General features: G+C 56.5%; 1 protein-coding gene across 4 annotated transcripts; it reads right to left on the bottom strand.

Moving 5' to 3' along the window:
• Window positions 1–1445: 1445 nt before the first annotated feature.
• On the bottom strand, window positions 1446–18833 carry IGSF9 (immunoglobulin superfamily member 9). Of its 4 annotated transcripts, none has more exons than XM_081121847.1 (22): window positions 18732–18822; window positions 16987–17026; window positions 16246–16496; window positions 15858–16043; window positions 11152–11304; window positions 10296–10456; window positions 9977–10094; window positions 8439–8580; window positions 8192–8337; window positions 7957–8099; window positions 6516–6656; window positions 6018–6134; window positions 5659–5809; window positions 5336–5459; window positions 4936–5111; window positions 4432–4682; window positions 4140–4224; window positions 3870–4046; window positions 3642–3684; window positions 2471–3331; window positions 2122–2249; window positions 1446–1913 (listed from the first exon to the last, which is right to left on the bottom strand). In XM_081121847.1, exons 3-22 carry the CDS (start codon window positions 16301–16303, stop codon window positions 1732–1734), a joined length of 3543 nt encoding a protein of 1180 aa, XP_080977973.1. In that variant the 5' UTR covers window positions 16304–16496; window positions 16987–17026; window positions 18732–18822; the 3' UTR covers window positions 1446–1731. The 4 variants fall into 4 exon arrangements, with proteins under 4 accessions (XP_080977973.1, XP_080977974.1, XP_080977972.1 ...); XM_081121848.1 differs by lacking the exon at window positions 18732–18822 and adding an exon at window positions 17878–17953; XM_081121846.1 differs by lacking the exon at window positions 16987–17026 and having other exon boundaries at window positions 18732–18833.
• Between the last annotated feature and the right edge of the window lie 2231 nt (window positions 18834–21064).

Below are 21064 nucleotides of genomic sequence, written 5' to 3'. Positions count from 1 at the left end.
CAAGACTGTGGGCGAGTTTATGTGGGAAGAATCCTCTTGGTTTAAAAAGGGCGGTTAGGTAAACGGAGGCACAGGACACCCCCACCCCTCAACTAACTAGGGTGTGAAAGGATTGGGGCTTGCAGGCCAGGACAGCACCCGCACCTCCTTCAAGCCTAGGCAGGAAAACTCAGTGAGGTCATTCCTTGCCTGGTGCCCAAGAAGTGTGATCAATCAGTGCTGGGACCCAGGGTTCAGACCTGACTGCTTTCCCCTCCCTCTCCTCCTCAATCCTGTAGGGCTGAAAAGAGGAGCCCCCCCCCCCCCAGGCGGCTGTCAGTTCTTCTGAGAGTGGAGAGTAGTTTGGGGGCTAAAGTAGTGCTCCCCCTTTCAGACTTCAGCTGAGAAGTCCCCCTGGGGTGGAGAACCCACTTTTATCTGTCAGTGAGCTCTTCACGTATGGTAGGAGCCTGTTTTGCCTGGTTTTCAAGGACATCAGCCAGTGTCCTCCTACCTTTCTTTCCATTCTCTCTTCCCCAGTCCTACCCAGCCCTACATTCCGGTCATTCCCTGGAAGGCCAACATTTTTACTCCTGTGCCTTCACACAGGCTGTTCCTCTGCCTGGGGTGCTTTTCCTCCCTTGACTAATTCTCACCTGCTCTACCCTTCACTCACTGTGGACTTTTGGGCAGATTCGTAAAGCACTGGAACCCTCAGTTCCCTAGTCTAACAGTACTGCCCACCTTAGTTGTAGAGAATTAACTGATACATTTAAGGATCTCTAATAGCACATCCGGAGTGCTCAGCTGCTAGCTATCTTTGTTCCCTCTCTGAAAACTCTTGAGGATCCCCACATGGAGCATGTGTTTCAGCACATCCTGTAAGCATTTGCTGTGCGTATTCCTTCCTTTGTGCTACCACAGTAACCAGCACATTGCTTTATCACAGAACTTGTTACATCATACCGCAACTATTTCGTTACTTGTCTGCCTCACTGACTAGAAAGATCTCCCCAAGGGCAGAGGCATGACTGAGTGAACTTTGTCTTTTCTCAGCATCTAGCTTGATGGCTGGTCTTCAGCAGCTGACTTGAGTAGGCACTCAATAAACGCTTTTTGAATGGATGTTGAATGCACCTCCATTCATTTAGGAAGTGCTCTCTTTTTTTTTTAAATCCTCACTCGAGGATATTTTTTCCATTGCTTTTCAGAGAGAGTGGGGGAGGGGGAGAAACATCGATGTGAGAGAGACACACCAACTGGTTGCCTCAGCACGTGCCCAGACTGGGCCGGGAATCAAGCCTGCAACCAAGGTACTTGCCCTTGGTGGGAACTGAACCCTGGACCCTTCAGTCCACTGGCCACCGCTCTAGCCACTGAGCCACACCAGCTAGGGCGAGTGCGCTCCTTTTAATGGTTTGAGATTTCCCCTCCTCCCTCTCAGATTCAAAGCTAGACAACATAGAAACATTTTCCAGACTTTCTTTATTCACCTGTATAAAACCTCACCCACACCACTACCACCACACACACACACACACACACACACACACACTCCAGCAGACATAGGATCCCTGTTCTAGTCCCCAGGCTCTAGGGGCTCAGCACATACATCGCACACCATGCCCGCCCAAGCCCACCATCGGGGTCTGTGCCTGGCCTCAAAGGGGCAGTTTCCCAGGCGGAGCTAGGTCTTGTCGGGGCCTCTTTTGCAGGGTCCAGGTGCCTTCACCCTGCCTCACAGTAGGGCATTCAGAGTAGAGTGGCCTGTTCAGGATGGGGGACTGGCTGTCGGTAGGCCGGTAGCCAGGCCCTAGCGGCATCTCGGCGGCGGCGGAAGGCCAGGAATTCCTCCCGGAGAGCAGCACAGCGGGCCTCTGGGCCAGGAGCATGGGCAGTGTTCAGGAGGCAGCCCGCCTCTGGAGGCTTCGCACCTGCAAGAGGGCAGAACCATGAGAGGGAAGCCTTGAGGTTCATTGGCGCCATGAAGCTCCCCAGGGCCTGCAGGTCAGATGAACTCAGGGAGCAAGAGGAGAGAGCCTGGGGCGCAGAGCGCACCCAGGAACAGATTGGGGCCTAAGGCTGTGGGGGAGCATGGAAGGGCAAGGCCAGGGTGCCTGCCTTTCTGGAGGGCTCACCCACCTGGCTCTGGCTCGGCTTCAGGTCCGGGTCGAGGGCCAGCTAAGCCCAGGTACAGAGTCTCCAGCAATTCCATGTCCCCAGGGAATTCTGAGTCCCACTCATAATTCTCATCCACAGATGTGTTCCTCCTATAAAAGGGGCAAATGTGTGGGGTGGGTGGAGGAGTAGAGAGGGTGGCCAGAAAAGCCTGAACCTGGGCTTCCAGAGTTCAGTTTCCCCTGAGGATCCCTGGACCTCAGGCCAAAGTGGGAGTGGAGCAGAGAAGGAATCAGGAGAGGGGTGGGCAGAAAGTCTGAGATGATAGGGCAGGACTAGGGCCAGGACAGGGATGGGCAGGGACTACCCCTACCTCTTGCTGACCGTCACCACGTGCTCCCTGCGGGGCCACCTCTCAGGGCCACTGGCCCAGCTGCTGGTATCTCCTGGAGCGGGGCTGAGGTAGCTGCCTCCTGCCGAGGGGGCTGTGGAGGGGGGCCGCAAGAAAGAGGCACTGCCCCGCCCACTGCTCTGGCTGGTGAGGCTGCCCCGAGGGGCAGCAGGGAGAAGGCTCGACAGCAGCCGTTCCCTCAGTGTCCAGTCAGCCAGCGCTGTGTAGGGGGCTTCTGGGGCAGCCCCAGCCCCGACCGCAGCCCCAGGAAGCGCTGCCCTGAGGGACCCAGGAGGGGAGTCCAGGGGCTGAAGGAGAGATGAGGAGGGGCAGGGCTGGATGTCCCTGTACTCTGGGGGTGGAGCAGAACCAGGCTCCTCAAAAGGGAGCCAATCCCCATCCACATTCATCTCTCGGAAGAAGGGCAGGCTCAGGTACTGGAGCAGGGGTCCTGCACCTGGCAGGGGACTGGGCGGGGCTGCGGGAGAAGGCCCCACAGGGCTGATGTCTGTAATGCAGAGAGGCTGGGGCACCCCTCTGGGGCTGCTGCTGCTGCAGTCATAGGACCTGGCCTGATGCTGGGCCAGGGTCTGAGGGTCCGCCTGCTCAGGGCCTGACCTTTCTTGGGGGGTCCCCACGTTGGGTCCCAACACAAAGCGCCCATCTGGTCCCCGGCAAATGGGCTCCAGGGGCAAGGGCCCCTGGCTAGGTGGAGGATCTGGAGGGGAGCTGGGGGTTCTAGCAGGCTCCTCGCAAAGCAGACTCTGGCGCAGGCTAGGGGCTGGGGAAGCCTGGAGCTTCAGCTTGGCCACACTGTCAGGACTGCCCGAGCCTGGAGCAGAGCTGGGGAAGGACAGGAGATGAGGGTCTGTGGTAAGGGCCAGTCCCCCTCCCAAGAACCATCATTGGGCATTGAGAGGCTTGGTACACAACAGAGCAGAGCTAGGAAAGCAAGTGAGCAAGGACCCACATGGAGAGGTGCAGGGAGGCACAAGCAACTGCACCACCCCCAGGCTGGGGCTCTGCATGCCCATCCTCACCTCCCTCTCATCTGTTCTGCCTCTCACAACTCCTACCCCGAGGCACAGAAAAGAAAGCAGAGAATAGGGGCACACTGTGGGAAGGCAGAAGGAAACCCAGAGAAAGGACTTACAGTGGAGCTGACAACCGGGGCGGAGAGAAGATAAGAGGTGGATCTGTAAGGGCAGGAGAACCAGAGGTGTCACAGGCAAACCAGGCTCTCCAGGGCCCCAGGCACAGACCCTCGCCCAGCAGCAGGAGCCCAGCCCCATCTGGCCAGGAGTAGTATAGGCAAGGCTGGGTGCAGGATGGAGGGAGGGTGGACTTTCCCCCAGGAGGCGCTGCTGGGGGCTGGTCCTACCTTGGCGGAGGCGCTTGCGGTGGCGGCGGGCAGCCCTGCGTCGGCTGGTTAGGCAAGCAGCCAGGATGCTCACAAGGATGGCCACCCCTAGGAAGCAGAGCCCGCCCAGCACGCCAGCCAGTATGGGCTGTGGCAGGAGGCCTGGCAGCTGGGTGCGCGATGGGTAGACCTCCAGGCCTGCACAAGGAGCCACAAGGGAGGGCCAGTGTCCAGATTTAGTGGGCTCAGAGCCCCCAGGCCCCAGCCTTGGCCCTCCCTCCAGGTTCTCACCAGAAGTAGAGATGTTGGCCGAGTTGCTGGGATTGCTGACATAGCCACTGGCCAAGGCCACAAGGCGAAACTCATAGAGAACATCCTGGGGGTGGAGAGTCCAAGAAGGAGGTCAGAGCCCGGCCTCACCACCCACCCCAGCCCCATTTGAAAAGACACAGTAGTTGGGAGGTTAGGGTGAAGTAGGAAGTCGGGAAGATGGTCAGATCTGGGTAAGAAGATCAGGTTTGGGGAAGAGAGCTGGGGCCAGAGAACCACAGGAGAAGCCCTGTGTCCACCTTCGCATACTAACCTTAATGAGGCCAGGCACCAGCAACTGCACTTCTGTGCCTGCCACGGCCCTGTCCAGCACCTCCCAGCTCTGGGAGCCTTGCCGACCCTCGAGGATATAGCCATCCAGTCTCTGAGGGACCGTTTCTGGGGGATCCCAATGTAGTAGCACCCCCCGGGGTGTCCTCACTGCCACCAGACCTCGGGGAGGGGACAAGGGAGGCACCATCTCTGTCACGGGAAGTGTGGGGGCAGCTGGTGTGGTGGGAAGCCCTGAATGGGACAGATAGGCATGGCAGAAATAGAATTTCCAGTGCCCTTCCCACTTCCCCTGGCCTTCCACAACCCCCAGTGCCCAACCATCCTCCCAGAGCCCCTAAAGACAAGCCTGGATCATCCGCCACAAAGTTCCTCTGGACCCCAAACTGCCGGCCGCTCTGCCTCCTCCCAGACCCTCCCATATCCGGCTTTTCCTGCGGGCCCTTCCCCATCCTTGTGTGCTGCTCTGGAGTGAGAGGTCTCTCACCTTCAGGGGCAGACAGGACGATCTCGCTGAAGGGCCCACTCCCCAGCTTGTTCTGAGCTAGGATACTGAACTGGTACTGAGTGTGAGGCTTCAGCCCAGGCACAAGGATGTGAGCAGCCCCCACGGGCACTGCCAGGGACACCCAATTGTGGTGGGTTCGGTCAGAAAGCTTGGCCCTAGAGGACATGAGGAAACGGGCACTTCACCAACTAGGAAGATCAGGAAGCTTGGAGTCCAGACAGCTGAGCTCTCCCCTCCCCTCCACTATCCAGGGTCACCTTAGATTCTCTGTAAATCAAGCAGCAGAGTAGGGACAGGAATGGGATAGAGTGGTGGAAGAAAGGGCAGAGAGCCAGAGAGTCAGGGTGGGGAAGAGAGGAGTGGCATGCAGGTCACTCACAATGGGGTGTACCACACACTGAATCTCTGCAGATAGCCACCATCAAAGCCAGGCTCCCAGGAGACATTGGCACCCTTGGGCAAAGGCACCACGGCCACATTGGTGACAGCGTGGGGGCTGGTGCCTGGGTAGGGGAAATGGAGGGATTATGGTCAGGGCCCTGAGGGAATGTGAAGAACCAAGAGGAGCCCAGAGCCTCTACCCTCCACTCATCATCCCAGGGGTCCCCCACCCGCCATCCCCATCTGAGCCTCCAAGACTGATTCCCCGCCTCCTGTCCCACATGGTTTCTTGCAGCCCCAGCCAGCTATACGGCCACTAACCCAGCACATAGACATTCGTGGAGGTGGCTACTTGGGCTACGGCATTGCTGGCGGTGCACTCCCAGCGCCCATGGGCCTCCTTGGTCAATGGTCGCAGGATGAGGCTACTGTTGCTGTCCACCGGGGCCTTGCCCTGCAGCCCCCGGCCCACCTACAGAACCACTGGTCAGCCCTGAGGACACATGCAGCCACCCCTCACCAAGGGCGCCACTTCTCTCTCCAGGCAGCTCCAGCATCCTTCCCACCCTGCCCGAGAACCCTTCCCTTCCCACATGCTCCTTCCCACAAAATGACCAGGGCCTTGGAGAGGAAGGGATGTACTGGGCAGAGTACAGGCAAAGCAGGCTCAGGAGCCTTACCTTGGCCCAAGACACAGTAGGAGGAGGGTCTCCTCGGGCAGAGCAGGGGATGAGTAGCTCCCGCCCTACTTCTTGGAAATATTCTTCTTTGGGCCGTTCTAGAAAAGCTGGGGGGGCCTGCAAGCCAGAGGCATTGGGAAGGGCCTCTCTCACACTGCTATCCCCTTTCTGGGGCTCCCAGTCCCACATCTCAGTTTCATCTCTCACTATCTCCCTAGCTCTGTGTCTCTGTTCCCTGGTGGAGGCCTCTCTGGAGGTGTACGGGTCAAGGTCAGTGACAGTGGGGGTGGAAAGAATATCTGACTGTGGATGTGCTGTGTGACTGATGTCCCATCTCCGTAGCACCATCTCTGCAAAAAAAACTCTGGGATGGCATGTGACAGCTGCTGCTGTGACCATCACAAGAAACAGTCTTGGAAGCCCCCTCCCACCCCTCTACCAGCCAGGTGTCCACACAGGGTGCATCTTCCGCCACCTGACCCACCGCTGCGGGCTCACCTTGAGCAGCACACGGGTCACTGGGGAGGGCCCTGCAGTGCCAAGGCTGTTGTAGGGGGTGCAGGAGTATTCTCCCAGGGCATCCTCATTCCCCAGGGCAATGACCAGTGAGCCTTCCGTGCCCTGGGACCAGCCGGGGAACTGGAGGGAAAAGGAGATGACAATGAGAAAAAGAGAAGCCACACCAGGAGGAGATGGCACAAGTGGCCCACAGCTATGCAGAGGACACCGCGACTCAGCCTCGAGGCCTGACCTCTCTGCATCCCAGGCCTCTATCTCCCTCTCCCAGAGAGGGGCCACTCCTAGCGGCCGTGAAGGCCAGGACTGCACAAGGCCAGGGAATCCAGTGTGAATGGCACCCCCTGCAGCTGAGCTGTGTGGGGGCTCCCTGCCTGCTGGGACCTCATCTATTTGTCCTCCCAGCGCCCCATGACGAAATTCAGCATCTTCCATCCCAAATCAGATCCTTTCCCTGGCTTCCCTATTTCTGTGTTACAGGCCCCACTGTCCTCGCTAACATCGAGGTCCTCACTCTCCCTCACACCCCCGTCTACATACTCACCAGGTCAGTCCTCCCAGGAAGGCCTCTTGTCTAGATGTGAGGCCCATCCACCCTCAAGTCCTCCTCTCTAACTCAGGCTACATAACCTCTCAGCTGGACCACTTTAACAGCCCCTGAACCCCTCTCCCTTGCCCACTTCCCCCATTCCATCCAACACCCCGGCTCCTGCTCACAGCAATGATGCTACCACACCACTGCTCAAGCAGCTCCACTGCCTCCAGCTGCCTTTAGGCTTTTTTTTTTTTAACATTCAACAAAAATTTATTGAGTACTATTATTGCAGAAGCCCTGGGGGCACTAGGATTAAAAGATGCAATACTAGCCCACAAGGAATTCATAGTCTTTGCAGACAAACAGAAGATCCCAATCTCCTTGGAATGAGGTAATATTAACTCAGCATCCAGAGTTCTTCCCTTTGGCACCAGCCTGTCTTTCCAGCTTTCTCTGCACCATTCATATCCATGCAGGTTGATCCATCCCGCCATGCTGGACGATTGACTATGTCATAGATGCATTATATCGTATTTTGCCTCTGGGCCCTGGTTTCTGCATGGAATGTCTGTCTACCCTTCAAGGCCCGTCACAAAAGCCCCAGATCACAGCTGATCTATCCTAACAGGAAAGCACTCCCTCCATCCCTGGCCTTCCGGCAGTGTCTCTGTCGCTCTCCCTCCAGCTCCTAGGCTGTGCCCTCTTCAAACATGGAAGTCTCTTTGCTCCTGCTCCCCATGCAGCACCCTGCACAGCACCTGACAGAAGTGTATGCTTAGCCAGTGAGTTAAATTAAACTGAACTAACTAGACCCCAGTTACCCTGACTAGGAAAAAACCAATCTATCTGAGACTTTCCTTCCCCTGCCCCAAGCCTGTAAGCCTGTACCTTGTCCAGCTGCAGGGCCTTCCCATCCTTGGTCCAGCTGACAAAGAGCAGCGGGGGATTGGCACGAACTGGGCACCGGATCACCCCTCGCATGCCTATGGGCAGGGGTGTCTCAGGAGGCATCGCTGTCACCTGGGCTGGGTCTGGGGGGAAACGGTGGCAAATTGTGCAGGAGGAGCTTGGCCTGGCCCAAGGAAGGGGAGCAGGCTTTGAGGGGAGCTGGGGTCAGGCTTACAAAGCACAGCGAGGTAGGCAGAGGCTGAGGGCGGGTGCAGGAGGCCGTTGCTGGGCACACAGGTGTAGCGGCCAGCATCCTCAGGCTGCACAGCCTGCAGCCACAGGCTCCCATCCACCAGGATCCGCACTCGTGACTGCAGGCGGCTGCAATATGGCATGTGTGGGGAGGGTCCAGGCCTTGCTCAGCCAGGAGGCTCCTCAAAGACTGCCCACCAGTCCCCCATCCCCATCCTTCAGAGCCCCACCTAATGTGGAAGACATTGACGCTGTCCTGGAACCAGCTATAGGTGAGGTTAGCAGGGTACGCCTCAGCCCGGCAGGTCAAGGAAATATCCTGGGAGGCATTTACTGTGCTGTTCTTGGGGGGTACCGCGATGACTGGGGGTCCTGTGGGGGAGCACAAGGGGAGGGAGAGGCCTCAGCCCACAATCTTCCCAGAAACCTGAGTTTACTTCCATTGTTCTTCCTGGACCTGCCCTCTAGAACCCTCATTTGCCCAGTTTCTCCTGCCTAGAAACTCGTGTGTGTGTGTGTGTGTGTGTGTGTGTGTGTGTGTTGGGGAGGGGTATCAGGTTTAACTCTCCACTCATTTACCCTCTATACCCCTTGTCTGCCACACCTTAAATCATCTCTATGTCTCCTCCCCTAGTGCAGGTACCTAGTTCCTTACCCCCAGATGCTGCAGTGACCCCTGAACCCAGGCTCCCCACCTCTCCCACTCCGATGGCCATCCATGCACCCAAAGGCCATTTATTCTTTGGCCACAGAACACTTCTGCTCAAGAACCCACAACAGCTGCTGTCTCCCACCACATGAAGCTCAAGCTTCTTGACTTAGCCCTCCCGATCCAATCCTTCCCTGCCTGGCCAACCATTTTTTCATATGCCAACCCCTACGAACAACTCTGTCAGGTCAGTGTGGGCAGTTTGCTACGCCCTACACCAGGCTGATGCCTGTCCCCAGGTCTGCTTTTTGAACCCCCATCCAGGAATGCTCTTCCTGAGAGCCAGGCCAAGCCACAGAACCACTGCACTAACTTCTGCCGCTGTTGCTCTCTCCCCTCTCTGTGCTCCTAGAAACAGGCAGGCAGGTGACTGCACTGTACACTACATCATCTCATTTAACCTCAGGAGCGCCTCTGTGGTAGGAATTACTGCCTCCACTTCATGAAATGAAGGCTCTGAGGCAGAGACACTGTGAGGTGACTTGCTCAAGGTCAGCGGGGAAAGGAAGGTTCACATTCAGGCCTTCCCAACACCGAACACTTCACCATTGACCATTCCCAACACTGCCTTTCCCAGAGAACCGCACAGACCACACTTCCTAATTGGCCTTGCTTCCCCACATCAATCAGAGGCTCTATGAAGGCAGAGTCCAGGCCTCCACTTCTCAGCTTTCGTTCTAAAGGGAAGGTCTTGGCCAGGAATTACTATGTGCGGATCACTAATTAAATTCTTATCCCAGTCCTAGAATTTGTGGTAGTAGATATGAACCTCTTTATGTAGGTGGGAAAACCGGGAGTCAAGAAGGCCACATGACTCATGCTCTGTCCCCTAGACTGCATCACTTTGCACTAAGTGTCTATTTGTCTGTTTACCGATCCTTTTAAAATTTAAGATGCTGATTTTAGAGGAACAGCCTATGTTGGGAGCTCCCTCACTCTCCACAGGCCCCTGTACTCAGGCTCAAGTCTCCTCCAGACTCAGGCATATGAGCACCTCCTGCCACAAGTCAGGCCTCACACACAGGTGCCCCAGTTCCCCGCCCTCCCCCCAGAGAGCACCTAGCACAAGCAGCTGGGTGGCGTGGGTGGTGCTGCCCTCGGTATTGGAGGCCTGGCAGGTGTAGATCCCAGAGCTGCCTCGCTCCACCCGCCGGATCCACAGCGTCCCGTTCCGCACCTAGGGTAGGAGTCGAGGGGGAAGGCCCCCTCCAGCCGGCCTCAGACCCTGCATTTCCAGGGTTGGCCAGCAGAGGGAGGCAGCACCCCAGGATCAGGAAACCAAAGGGAAGCCCCTCCGGCCTCTGCCAGCTCTATCCCGCTCCCGGGCCTCCAGCTGCCCCTCACACACCGGCCCACCCTGTCCAGCATCAGGGTTCACCTGCATCTGGCCCTGGCCCTGGCCCTGGCCAAGGTCCTGTCCTCGGAGCTTCCAAGTCACATGAGGCTGGGGGCTGCCCTGGGCCACACAACGCAATGTCAAGGGCTCCAGTTCCTGAACTTCCAGCACCTGGGGCGGTGTCTCCAGGAATTGCGGGGGTGCTGCAAAGAAAGAGGCATCAGGGGCTGCTAGAGGAGCTATCAGTTGGAGGGCAGGAAGACAGATCAGGGCTGTAGCCCTCAGCCCACCCAACATCATAGGAACCCCCAGCCCAGAGTCACCCAGTCTGCTGCTGAATGAGGATTGCACCAGCCCATCCAGAGTGCTCAGAGCCAGGGGAGAGCTAGGTGCCCCCTGGAAGAGCACTGTTCTGGGAGTCAGGAGGCCAGGGTTCTAGACTCTGCTCTGCCCCTAATCAGTGGCATGACCCAGTCTCCCTGCACCCCAACTCCTCATCTATAAAATGGGAATAATTATGACCTCCTTCCTTCTCAGGGTTGAGAAAGAATTCATGTGGTATTGGGTTAAAAGCTATTTTGAAAAAAACAAAAAAAGATGCTGTATATATGTGATCTCTGTTTCACTCAGGGTCCAAGAGCCCCCACCCCCTTACCCATTACTCTCTCCTGGAGAGGGAGGCAGGAGCAGGGGAGAGAGAGGAAGAGAAATTTCCTAACAGAGAGCCTAGAAGACAGACTGGATTTCGATTTGAAGGGCAGGAGTGGGGACGGGAGGGGCAGAATGCAAACAGTGAGAGAGCAAATAAGGGTGTCAGCAAGGGCGGGACAGTGAAACTGCCATACTGTCCCCCCCACCACCAACCAGAGGTCCCATCATCCTGCTCCCAGCTTCATACAATTGACTGTGAGGTGCACCCAGGAGCCGTTAGCAGAATCGTCTTCAGGGCTGTGCTGGTCCAGGAAGAGCACGCGGCATTCGTACCAGCCCTGGTCTTCCACCCGGAGCCCCTCGATCTGGAGAGATGCCCCCTTCTGCAGTCGGACTCGCCCTGGAGGAGGAGCCCTGAATCAGGGTGCTGCAGGGACCCCAAGGGAGGCCCAAACCCCTGGTCACACTGGTCATTCTTGGAGGTCAAAAACAGGCCTAGTCTCTCCCAGTTACCCTGATAGAGTAGGGTCTAGAGAGGCAGAGGGGTCATTGAAGGCAGATCCCTCAGCCAGCCCCTCAATCACTCCTGCATCTCAGCTGTGGGGACCTAGTCCAGACAAAGAGAAGCCCAGAACTAAAGAGGTAGACAGCTTCCAGGACTGTTGGGGGAGCAGGTTGAAGGGCCAACACTGAGTATCCTTGGATTCTTTCAGGATCTGCCCATCCTTAGGCTTTCTGTAGGGCGAGGAGATATGGGTCCAATGAGTACTCCTCCTGCCAGATGACTCTGTACCCAGAAGCTCAGCAGTGTGTGGGGCCTGAGTAGAGACCCAGACCTACCCCCTCAAAGTTCCTAATCCCTCATGGCTATTATTAGCGGCTTAAGCGCCTTTGGGTGGCCAGAGTCCAGCCCGGCTAGGCAGCAAGGTCAGCAGCCTCCTCACACCCTGGGCCACCCAGGCCCTAGCTGACTGCATAGAGTTCCACAAAGCCACACAGCCCAGCACAGGCAGACACTGCATTCCTAACCTCAGTCAGCATCTACACCACACCACCAGGCTAAGCTAAGGGTGCCCCCAAACCCCTCAGCAGTTCCCCTGACAGCCCTGCATCCCAGACAGCTTCATGGATCCCTGGCAGTACAATCTGGAAAGAATGGCAGCTGCTGTACACCCTCTGGGCAAGTTACTAATCTCTCTCAACTTTAGTGTCTTCATCTATAAAATGAGAGAGAACTTTGGGTGGGGTGGGGTGGGGTGGAGGGGAGAGATCACGTAGGGAAGGCAGGCAGCATGGTGCCTGGCATCAGTGGGTGCTCAAATAAAGATTGGTGAGCAAATAAATGAGCTCAAGATTTGAAATCAGCAGCCTGCATTCAATCCTGGCCCTGGCCCATACCGGAGAACATATCATCTCCTTTTCTCACCCTGTACCAGTGAACAGCACCACCAGGCACCAGGTCACCCTACCAGAAACCTGGCAGCACCTATTTCTCTCTCCATCACCTCTCCCTCCACCTGTTCAGTGGATCTTTCAAACTCTACCTAAATATCTGTTCTTTCTCTACCACCTTCACCTTAGTTTAGTCCTGGGCATCTTCCACCAGCATTACTCCAACAGCTTGCTGAAAGGCCTCCCTCCTCCAGCTACCCCTCTACATTCCACAGCTGCCCACTCGCCTTGGCCTTCCATATGGTTAAAAGACACAAGTCCCTCAGCATTGTGCCTACTGCAACCAACCAGACTGTGCCCCAAACTGGCCCTTTAACACTAGAAGCTCTAACGCTGTTTGTGCACTCGCCCCATCCAACCTGCTTCCATTCTACCTCCAGGTACCTTTCTGAACTACAACCTAAACCTATGGCGCCCCTGCTGCCATCTGGAAGAAGGGCATGACCAAGTGGAGGCCAGCTTTATGATCATGGGCAGGGACTTTTTCTTCCAAGAATGAAGTCCAGGGGTGTGGATTCTCTAGGAAGGGTGGAACTGCTTAAAGGGCTAGGTGTTTAAATCCCCACCTAGCAGATAAGCCTAGGACTGGCAGGTAAATATTTAACATAATCACACCTTTCCACCCACCAGTGGAATTCCTCAGAAACCCTAATCCATCTGGCCATGGAACCCCACAGACCACAAACCGCAACCTCCTCTGACTGCCACATGATAGTGACCTTTCACTGTGAGGATCTTCAAGCTCCACGAAGAAGGCAGAAGATGGAAGGGAAACTGAATGCTGAATACAGGCCGTGCAATATTAGGCGCCGTTACTGTATTTAATACTCCCCAAAGTTCCACCATAGAGGAAGGAATCATGTCAAGCTTCTTTCCAAAATCACAGGACCAGTAAGCAACAAAGCCAGGCCTTCTTTTGCAGGTGGTCATACTTGCCACTTGCACACGGGCGTCAGGATCATGAAAAGCTCCAGGTGCCCAGCGCTGAGGACTCAGCGTGTTCTCACTCTGGGGTGCTGGTAGCCAGTGGGTAAGTTACAGATGTGTGCTCACCAGAACATCCAGTGAAGCGTACTGCATGTCTAACTTTCCTGTGAGATGTGGACTGCTAGACTCATTACGGAAGGACAGGAAGATGACCAGGGCAGGCATCCTGAGTCCGCCTGAATCCTCGGCCCACCTCCTGGAGCCCCCCCCGCCCCCCAGGGCCCGAGCCTGAAGGACTGGAGACCTCCCTGTGTGCAAGGATATATAAAGGAAACAGGAGCCGCACCCTCGCTCTGCAAGCTCCCGGAAGGCAGGGAACCCACACTCAGGCTCACGTACACACAGTTCCAAAAAGCGGTGCTAACTGCGCCCAGGCATTCCAAGAAACTACGAAGCAAGAGGAGTAGGAAGGCGTCCAAGAAGCGGTGACTGTGCAGAGGGTTTTGGAGTACAAAGGCAGTAAGGGGCGAGGACCAGAGGCAGCAGGGGCATAGGCTGAAGCGGAGTGAGGTAACTGACTCACATCAGACGGGACAGAGAAAGCTCATGTCCCTCTGCTGTCTGGTGCACCTTGAAACAACTAAGAAATATAGCACAAAAGTCAACAACCAAAAGCAGGTCCGGTGGAGTAGAAGGACTGGCCCAAGCCCCACCCCAGGAAAGGTGAAGTAGACTAAGGCCACCTCTGTCCTGATGCCGGTCGCGGTTGGCACCACACAGGCACTCTCTACGCCGCACCTCACACGGTGGCCAACTTAGTCCCAGCATTTAGTCTTCGCTGGCTTTCTACTGCTTTCTACTACTTTCATATTAGGCTAAACATCTAGTCTCCTCAGCTAGATTGATTCTAGAATCTTCAGTGGTTGGGAGCTTTCCTAGTCCCTAAAGCTCCAGTCATTTTCCTGGTTCCTCCCACAGTCCAGGCACCAGCCCCACACACAGTCCCAGGCCATGGCCCGTCGCATGCCCAGAGGGTTTATGACAGGACAGCATAGTCTTTAGCAACCACTACCTTCCATTGCCTAGCAACAGCAGTTTGGAGTCCCCTACACAAAGGATGAGAGGCCCTTCCGCACCCGGAGGCAGTAAAGAGTTAATGGACACGGGCCTTCCCCCCCCACCCCCACCCCCACCCAGGGACCTGACTCTGCAGACTAGCCCAGGCCCAACCAGGAGCACCAGACTGGGGGCGGGGTGGACACAAAGGGTAGGGGTAGGAAGACAGCCCCAGGGGTTACTGCTCACAGCCCTGACAGAAAAGAAATCCCAGAGGTAGCAAAGTTGCTAGCCAGGCCTCAAAACAGGGCAGGGGGCAGAGGGAAAGGGAAGAGTTGCTCATCTGCGTGGTGGAGTCTCAGGAAAAGCCCTTCTCCCTCCTCTCCGCCCCTGCCTTAGTCAGGCCTCTCCTGCATCAGCCCAGCCTCAGCCAGGCAGCCCACACCCCTCTCAGCCCTCAGGCAGAGGCAGGGAGGGAGGGAGGGCTGGTAGGCACTGCTGCTTTCTCTCCACTTGTCCTAACCAAAGCCGGCTTTCATCAATTCTCAGGGGGCTTGTGTAGACACATATGCTCCCACTAGGCTGTTTGCCAACAACTGCCCCCAGTTTGAAAATAAATTCTTCCCTTGGGCAGCACCTGCCTGAGCCTCCTCCCCTTTGAGAGCTCAGCCAATCCTAGGGCTTCTCCAGGATTCAAACTAAAAAGGGGAAAGGGAAAGCCCCCCTCCTGCCATCAGTGACCTCCCCAGGCGGCCTTTCTTGGACTTCCCTTCCTCAGTTCACCAAGGACCCAACCTTAGGCCGTCCCACACACTGCCCTCTGAGACCTTTCAGATTAAGAGGAAGCTGAGCCTTTTGAGGGAGCCAGCTGGGGCCCAGGGAGGCCTACACACTCTTTTAAAGTCCATACAGGAGCCACTTGGAGCAACCCAGCCCAGCCCTTCCATTCGCTGATCTTTGGGAATCTGGTCCTCCCCAGCTCACCTCTGTGCACATGCTCTTCTGTACTCAGACTCAGGCTGAGCTCCCACTGGAAAAGCTGACAGGTTGCAGACCTACCCACCCTGCTGCCCCCCATCACTCCAGGCCCTACAGGCCTAGAACCCCTAAACTAGCATAAAGACAGTGGAGGAGGGAGAGGGCAGGGGACTGAGCCAATAGCAGAGCCAGGGCCACATGGGGAGACCAGGGAAGAATAGGATGGAGTCTGGGGAGCTTCATGATGAGATCTAGAAAAGCAATTAGAGAATTAAGTTGGATACTTGAAACAGGGCTGCAGGATCTCCCTTAGAACAGATCACGTGGAATTCTAAATAGCGTGTGTGTGTGTGTGTGTGTGTGTGTGTGTGTCTGTGCATGCATGTGTGTAAATGCAGCTTGGGAGCACAGTCATGATTATTAAGCAGAATTGAAGCAGTGGAGCTGGAGGTAAGTCAGGGCAGAGACAGAGCAGTTAAGGAGACCCCCCACTCAGCCCTCCTTTGTTGGTGATCCCTCTGACCTGAGGCTAAGTCTTACCCACGTAATCAGGGTCCACTCGGGGAGAGTAGAGGCCAAACTGGATGAAGATGGGAAGCAGGAACCCAAAGCGCAGCCACTCAATGACGTGCAGGGGGGGCTGGCCAGCTGCGGGCAAGTCACAGCCCAGTACGGCACTCTCCCCAGCCCGGCCCACCACCGATACCACCTCAGGCTTCCCTTGACCTGCATGGTGGGTGGCATGAGAGACAGCAGGGGCCCAGGTCAGGGCTCAGAGAGGAAGTCCCATTGGCATCTCAGGGGGCTCCCTAGGACTCTGAGTAGTTGAGGGAACCCTCAACTTCTCCAGAACCCTCACATGCTCACAGAAGGCCCCTGGGGAACGCCCCCACCCCAAACCAACAGGGAGTTCTTGAGTCCAGCTCACCGTCAGCCCCCTGGCTGATGACCAGGCTGAGGACGGCCAGACTGAGGCACCGAACCATAGCCCAGCTGCCCGCTCACCCGGCCCCGCCCTATCCACAGGGGCCCAGGTGGAAGGGCCTGGGATGTCCACAGCCCAGCAAACCCGGTCAATCCTTCTGATCAGGTAACAGGTTTCGGCTCCCACTCTTCTGGACAGTTAGGGCTTGGCTCACGAAACACTTGATGAAGCTGTTCTCTGGAGCACTGCCAGATCTAAACGCCAAATGCAAGGTGATATGCAGAGCTGGCCAATATTGGAAACTAGGAGAAGCCCCATAGTCAGAGAAAAGCCAGGAGGAGTGCAAAGGAAAAGAAAGGAGCTAAAATAGGTAAGCAGGAGGAAGGGTGGGGGGCCGGGCTGTATTGTGCCAGGCAAATCCAAGTGGACTCTGCTCTGGGCCTCCACTCCACTCTTGGCTTCACAGTTTCCCACTGGCTATAAAACATCCCCAGGTCTCTCAGGAGATCAGAGATCTTGATGCCGACCCCCTGGTGACTAAGCAACAGGAAAATAATGGGGCACTGGCAGAGGGAAACCAGGCAGGTCAGGATATGCTAGAAGCACATCTTAGAAAACGCAGAGGAATTCTTGGGAACCTCAGGTTACTAAGGTTCTTGAAAAACGGAAGCAGGAGGGAACTGGGGGTTCCTATGCACTTAGAAAAATTTTTTCAGGTAAGTATGGAAAATGAAGAACCCTTACAGCCCAGGCTCCTCTTCCTTCGCTTTTCTTAGTCCTGATTCTAATAAAAAGGTGGCAGATAGGAGGGAGAACTAGTATTGTCTCCATCCCCCTAGCGACAAATAAGGACCTTGAAACTCAGAAAGCCTCACTCAGGGGCACAGAGCCAGTCAGGGACAAAGCATGGATTAGAACCCCCAGAAAGTAATCCCCAGGGGACCTCCACACAATTCCTTGGCCCATTTCCCCGGCCTCTGTGAACCCTGGAAGCTGGGACCAGTACCTCTTTCTCTACTCAGCCTCCCAACACTGCTTTAGCAGTAAATGAGCCAGGCACTTGGGAAAGTGGGGACTGCCTCTCCCAACAGCTGGTGGGCGGTGGGGGGGAGGCAGCACCCTCCAGGTCTGGGCAGGTCCCTAGGCTGGCAGCTGGTGCCACTTCCTCTTCATGATGCTGCCAGGCAGCCTCCCTCCACCAGACACCTTGACCCAAGTGCCTCACCCCAATTCCTGCCACCCACTCCCTTCCAATATCCTCAGCGCCCAGAGTTTGCAGGCGCTCCCTTCCCCAACCCTAGGGGCACGATCCATGAAAAGGCAAAAAAGCCATGAGTCCAGAGGGTGAGGCCTGGGGATGGAGAGGAGTGGCTGAGGGTGGGGGCCGGGCTGTCTTGGGCCAGGCAAATCCAAGTGGACTCTGCTCTGGGCCTCCACCCCACTCTTGGCTTCACAGTTTCCCACTGGCTATAAAACATCCCCAGGTCTCTCAGCCTGACTCCTGCCTCTATTTAATGGCGCTGCATGTCCTGACAGCTCAAGAGAAAACATTCCCCTTGCTCCCCACTCCCTCTAGCCAGCTCTCCCAGACTTCCCCAACAAATTTTTCCCAAGTGTATAAGAACCCCCAGTTACCTCCTGGCTCAGGTTTCTACAGAATTCCTCTGCTTTTCCTAAAATCGTTCCAACTCCTCCAGCATTCCTCACCGGTTTGGTCTTCCCCACCCAGCACTCCTTCATTCGCCCAGTATTCCCATTCCAGTCACCCACCCCGCCCCCACCTTCCCGCAAATGCCCATTTTTCGAACCTGATCTCCAACTGCATCAGGCCCTCTACACTTTCACCAACTCCCTCCGTCTCCCCCAGAGTCCCACCCACCTGTGCACCGGGGCTTCTCCCATCGACTCCTCCCTGGAGTTTCCCTCCCTAGAATTCTCCTGCCTCCACCCACAATACACGTCTTTAAATGTTTTTATTGATTTTTTTTTAAGAGACAGAGAAGGGGAGAGAAAAGAAAGACGGAAAGAGAGAGAGAGGGAGGCAGAGAGAAACATCCATTTGTTGTTCCACTTATGTGTGCATCACTGGTTGATTCTTGCATGTGCCCGGGCGGGGGTCCAACCGCAACCTCGGTCTATCGGGACCACGCTCTCTCCGCCTGAGTACCCGGCCAGGACCGCAATATACTTCTGATGGCCCACCCCAAATTGTCCCCGCCTTCCCCGGACCCCTGGAACTCCTGGCTCTTGGAACCCGCCAAGAACCAGCCCCCTACACGCGCGCACACGCACGCGCGCGCGCATTACCTCCAGAACTCCCCGGGTCCCGGGGAACCCCCACCCACCAAGAATCCCACTTCGCTTCCCAGAACTCCCCCAGCTCGGCGCCCCAGAGAACCCCACCTCTCTCCCCCTGCGCCCCGACTCCCGCCCCTCCCGGTGCTCCGCGGGCACTCGGGTCCGTCCCCTCCGCCCGCCCACGCCCTCACCTGCTCCGCGCGGCTCCGCTCCACTCCACCCGCGACACAATAGGGGGCGGGCCCGCCTCCCGCTCGGAGCCCCGAGCCTCCCGTCGCCCGGGAGACCGCCAATCCCGGCCCGCGGCGGCCAATGGAGGCAGCGGAGGGTGCGGAGGGGGCGCGACCCCCGGGCGGCCTGGGACTTGTAGTTTCCCGGGAGCAGGACCCCGCGGCACGTAGGCAGGTCGCCCCCTGGCGGAGAGGCGGGAGGGCGGCGGGGCGGCCCCCCGGGGCGTGGCGGGACGGCCGCGGGCGGCGGGGTGCACGCCCTCCTCCCCGGGGCGCCCCCCTCGCCCTCCCTCCGCTAACCCGCTTACGGAGCCGCCGAAGCGGCCGCGGGGCTCGAAACCTGAGCCCGGGGCTGGAGCGCCCGGCGGGAGCAGACTCCCCGCCCTCCTCCCTCGGGATCCACCGCGCTCCCGGGCTCCTCTGATCCCCCCCATCCTCCCCTCCGCCCACTGCTCCTCTGGCCCGACTGGAAATACCTGTCCGCCTCTGGCGGGCTCCCAGACCCTGCCCCGCGCTCCCCGCGCTGCGCGCAGGGGAGGCTGCGCCCCAGCCCAGGCTGCCAAGTCCACTCCGCCCCCAAACCCCGCACCAACCACCCAGAGAAGCAGGCCCCGAAAAGAGAAAACAGAGACATCCTGACGCGGAGACTGAAGGACGAAGAATGAAAAAAACGATCATTGCTGAAGCCCTGCAGGCGCCAGACTCTGGGCTCCGTGCTTTGTAACTGTGACGTAACCTGCACAGAAACCCGTGAAGTCGGCTGGGTTCCGGTGACTGAGAAAGCCAAGACTCGGTGAACAAGGTGAAGTAACGTGCCCAAAGCTTCCCATCCAGGACATGGCAGGGCCAGAGCCGGATCCAGACCCTACCCGGACTCCATCAACCCCCGGGACACTCCAGCCTCAGGCACAAAGATACCTTGCACGTCTGTCCCGCTGAGCCTTCCGCTTGCTCAGCTTGGTGCTGCCTTACGGGTGGATGCAGCCCTCGTGCCTTCCCCACCAGGCTTAAGCAGTAGTGTCTTCCTTTCGTGGAAACAACACTGATCCACCCCACTCTGAACTCCTGGTGCACTTAGTGCTCCAGGCATCTGATTCATGGAGTCGTGGCCTCAAGGTCAGGAGAGACCTTACGGGATGAGTCTAACCACTGTTCTTACCAGTGTCCCTACCCCTTCCTCCAGGTGATCAGCCAGCCCCTTCTGACCACATCCTGGGCCAGGAAGCTCACCACCCACCACCATTCCTTCTGTAGGGACTCTCACTGCTGGAAAGTTCTCCAGGTGTAAACGTCTGGGTGCCTGAGATGGAAATGTGAAGGGAGAACCCGAGGATGAGAGGAAGCAGGAGTAACGTGGTCTCTGCCACCACCCCTCCAGCAAATTCTCCCAAAGTGGCAGCTTTCAGGATTACTGAACATGTAACAGATTGAGCTAACAGTGATAACAGCAGTTATAAGACTATTGAAAACGGGTTAGTGGACACACCAGAAAGCAAGGCAGGCAGAGTGTCTAGGAAAGATGGGTTGCAGTTTCTCTTGGCCCCTCACAACCAGCAGAAAAGAGCTCCCTCCCCCACAATGTAATGGGCTACGCCTCTGGTCCAAAGGTTTCGCTTCTGCTGTCTCCAGTGTTTTCTTGAGGATAAGCTAATCTCACTTGAACATTAAAATAACTTTTTTGTAAACTTGGGATTTAAGTGATTTTCAATTTTTAAAAGTTTATGATATGGTCATTTATTCTGGAAGCTTATTTCATGTTCTATTATTATTGTTATTTTGCTGTGATTCAGGTGTATTTGGCTTGCTTTTTGGTAAGAAAAGGAACCTAGCCCTATAACTTGTTCCCTCACTATGTCAGAAATAAAAGGAAGTGGGACTAGTCCCTGAGGCTCAGAACTGAAGATTTTCCTCAGGTTGTCCTCAACCCATAATCAAGATTCTCTGGGAAAGTTTAGCCAACTAGAATTCTGCTTAACCAAAGTCATGCAGCCCCCATATTTTCAGCTTGTTGACAGATCAGTAAAGCTTGTCAGTTCCAGGGACTTTGTTGGTGACATGCCCATAAACAGAGGTCCTGTGGCTGATGAAAAAAGAAGTATGGTTTCTCCCAGACTGTTGTGTAATTGTTGGTGTGCCTGCCTTCTGCCCAGATGAGACTCTGGCTCCCTGAGCATGTGGAGCCTGTCTTTTACATCCTTGAATTTCCCCCATAGCCCTTAGTTTCTCAGAGGGGCCCAGCCCACCTCTCCAGACTCATTTGTCACCTACCCTTATCACACACAGGGCATGGCCTT

Source organism: Miniopterus schreibersii (genome assembly GCF_964146895.1).
Source record: "Miniopterus schreibersii genome assembly, chromosome: 19".
Classification (NCBI taxonomy): Eukaryota; Metazoa; Chordata; class Mammalia; order Chiroptera; family Miniopteridae; genus Miniopterus; species Miniopterus schreibersii.
This window is presented reverse-complemented; position numbering and strand designations above follow the sequence as displayed.

Coding starts and splice junctions, on each gene's coding strand:
- IGSF9 (XM_081121846.1), bottom strand. CDS start 16,303: ATGGTTCGGTGCCTCAGTCTGGCCGTCCTCAGCCTGGTCATCAGCCAG. Junction 8,338..8,438: donor GTCAATGTCTTCCACATTAG/GTGGGGCTCTGA, acceptor GCCATATTGCAG/CCGCCTGCAGTCACGAGTGC. Junction 3,332..3,641: donor CCCCGGTTGTCAGCTCCACT/GTAAGTCCTTTC, acceptor GTCCTTCCCCAG/CTCTGCTCCAGGCTCGGGCA.